This window comes from Papaver somniferum, chromosome 6 (genome assembly GCF_003573695.1).
Source record: "Papaver somniferum cultivar HN1 chromosome 6, ASM357369v1, whole genome shotgun sequence".
NCBI classification, from domain to species: Eukaryota; Viridiplantae; Streptophyta; class Magnoliopsida; order Ranunculales; family Papaveraceae; genus Papaver; species Papaver somniferum.
Genome location: NC_039363.1, coordinates 30,534,692 through 30,536,713, shown reverse-complemented (window position 1 = coordinate 30,536,713; position 2,022 = coordinate 30,534,692). Strand labels below are relative to the sequence as shown.

Sequence of the window (2,022 nt, the reverse complement as noted above, 5' to 3'; positions counted from 1 at the left end):
TGATCGATGGCACAGGTGGTGGTGCACTCACCAACAAGACCATTTCTGAAGCTACACGCCTGTTAGAGAACATGGCTGCCAATACTCAACAATTCTACACTCGAGATGAACCAATGGTAAGGAAAGTGAATCAAGTTGTTCATTCTTCACATTTGGAATATAGAATGGGTAACATGGAGAAGATGATGCATCAAATAGAAGCGGCTGTAATACCATCAATCACCGAAGAAGTTGAGCAAGCTAGTGCAATGTACCAAAATCAGCAACGGTGAAGATATGACCTTTACTCTAGCACATACAATCCAGGTTGGCGTGATCATCCCAATTTCAGCTATGCCAACAAGCAAGCTGCAGCGAATCCTACTTCCAATCAACAAGGTGAGTACCAATTCTTGCAAAGGCCACAACAAGAAGTTCAAGGCATGAGTATAGATGACAAGTTGAATCTCATTCTCAACAAAATGGTGCAAGATAAGCAAAAGACGGAGATGGCTATGAAGGACATGCAAACACAAATGGGTCAACTAGATACTACCGTGAGAAACTTGGAAGCAAAAGCAGCTGGAAAACTTCCCTCGCAATCATTGAATCCTAGGGAGACTGTTAATGCTATTGAGTTGCGAAGTGGAAAGCAAGTAGGGAAACCGGCAACATCACCGGAGTCCCATGAACGTGATTTAGAGAAAAAAGTGGACGAAGCAGTCCCTAAAAATGATTTGGTAATAAATTTTAACTCTAAACCTCTTATTTCTACTTATGTTACTCCTCCGCCTTTTCCTAACAGGTTTGCAAAGTCGAACAAGGAGACGTTGAACAAAGAGATTTTGGAAATCTTCAAGAAGATCAAAGTGAACATTCCATTAATTGAGGCGATAAGGCAGGTTCCTCGTTATGCAAAGTTCTTGAAGGAATTGTGCACCAACAAGCACAAATTGACCGGGAATGAGGTAATGAGTGTGGAGGAGAGTGCTTCGTCATATCTTCAAAAGAAACTCCCACCTAAATTGAAAGACCCCAGCCGTTTTACTATACTTGCACAATTGGTAAAACAAGGTTTACAAAAGCTTTGCTAGATTTAGGAGCATCTATTAGTGTTATGCCTGCCTCAATTTATGAATCTTTAAATCTTGGTCCTCTCAAAAGTACTAGCATAGTTATTCAACTTGCCGATAGATCTAATATCTACCCGAAAGGGGTTGTTGAAAATGTGTTGGTGCAGGTCAATGAGCTTATATTTCCTGTCGACTTCTATGTTCTTGATATGAGTGATGAAAACTCATCCTCGTCTACACCTTTGTTGTTGGGCAAACCATTTATGAGAACCGCTAGAACAAAGATAGATGTATTTGAAGTTACCTTGACAATGGAATTTGATGGAGAGGTCGTACGCTTCAACATCTCTGAGGTGATGAGATATCCAAGCGATGTACACTCATGTTTTGTTGTGGAGGAAACTGACGGTGGCTAAGAATGCAAAGGAGCTGAAAGTCGGGCTGGCGACTTTAAACCAAGCGCTAAGTGGGAGGCAATCCACCGGTTTTATATCTTTATCTTTATCTTTTTATTTTTAAGCATTTTATCTTTGTTTTTGCATATCATTTGCGGAATTTCCCACTTTGAACTTTACTTTGAATGACTAAATTTTACATTGAGGACAATGTAAAGTTTAATTGTGGGGGAGCATTTATATGTTTTTAGAGTTTGATGCCTTTAGTTAGAAACAAAAAAAGAAAAAAAAATTGTTGCTTTATAAACTCCGAAATCTAGAAACTTGTGCCTTTAGGATGACACTACCAATATAAGTGCATGGAACCATCTTGGTTACAAGAGTTGAGGAACCCATTAACTAAAAGGACGAACAGAGCTCATGTGTTAGAAATAATATGATAGTTGTTACCATATCTCGGAATGTCACCATATCACCTTCTATTTTTATTTTTGCAACCTTTATGTTTCTTTAAGTGATTTGGTGGGTCACTAACATCGAATTGTTATTACTGCTAGGATGAAATAGAGTGCTTG

General features: G+C 39.0%; 1 protein-coding gene across 2 annotated transcripts; it reads left to right on the top strand.

Moving 5' to 3' along the window:
- The first annotated feature begins 236 nt into the window (after nt 1–236).
- Nucleotides 237–1,491, top strand: LOC113287241. 2 transcript variants are annotated; one of them, XM_026535923.1, is made up of 3 exons: nt 237–378; nt 472–947; nt 1,220–1,491. In XM_026535923.1, the coding sequence occupies exons 2-3, from the start codon at nt 489–491 to the stop codon at nt 1,466–1,468; spliced, it is 708 nt and encodes a 235-aa protein (XP_026391708.1). In that variant the 5' UTR covers nt 237–378; nt 472–488; the 3' UTR covers nt 1,469–1,491. The 2 variants fall into 2 exon arrangements, with proteins under 2 accessions (XP_026391708.1, XP_026391707.1); XM_026535922.1 differs by lacking the exon at nt 237–378 and having other exon boundaries at nt 405–947.
- Nucleotides 1,492–2,022: the final 531 nt, after the last annotated feature.

Bases quoted from the DNA above. Each gene is read 5' to 3' on its own strand.
- LOC113287241 (XM_026535922.1), top strand. From the start codon at position 423: ATGAGTATAGATGACAAGTTGAATCTCATTCTCAACAAAATGGTGCAA. The intron at 948-1,219 runs GTAATGAGTGTG...GTGTTGGTGCAG, and splicing joins ACAAATTGACCGGGAATGAG to GTCAATGAGCTTATATTTCC.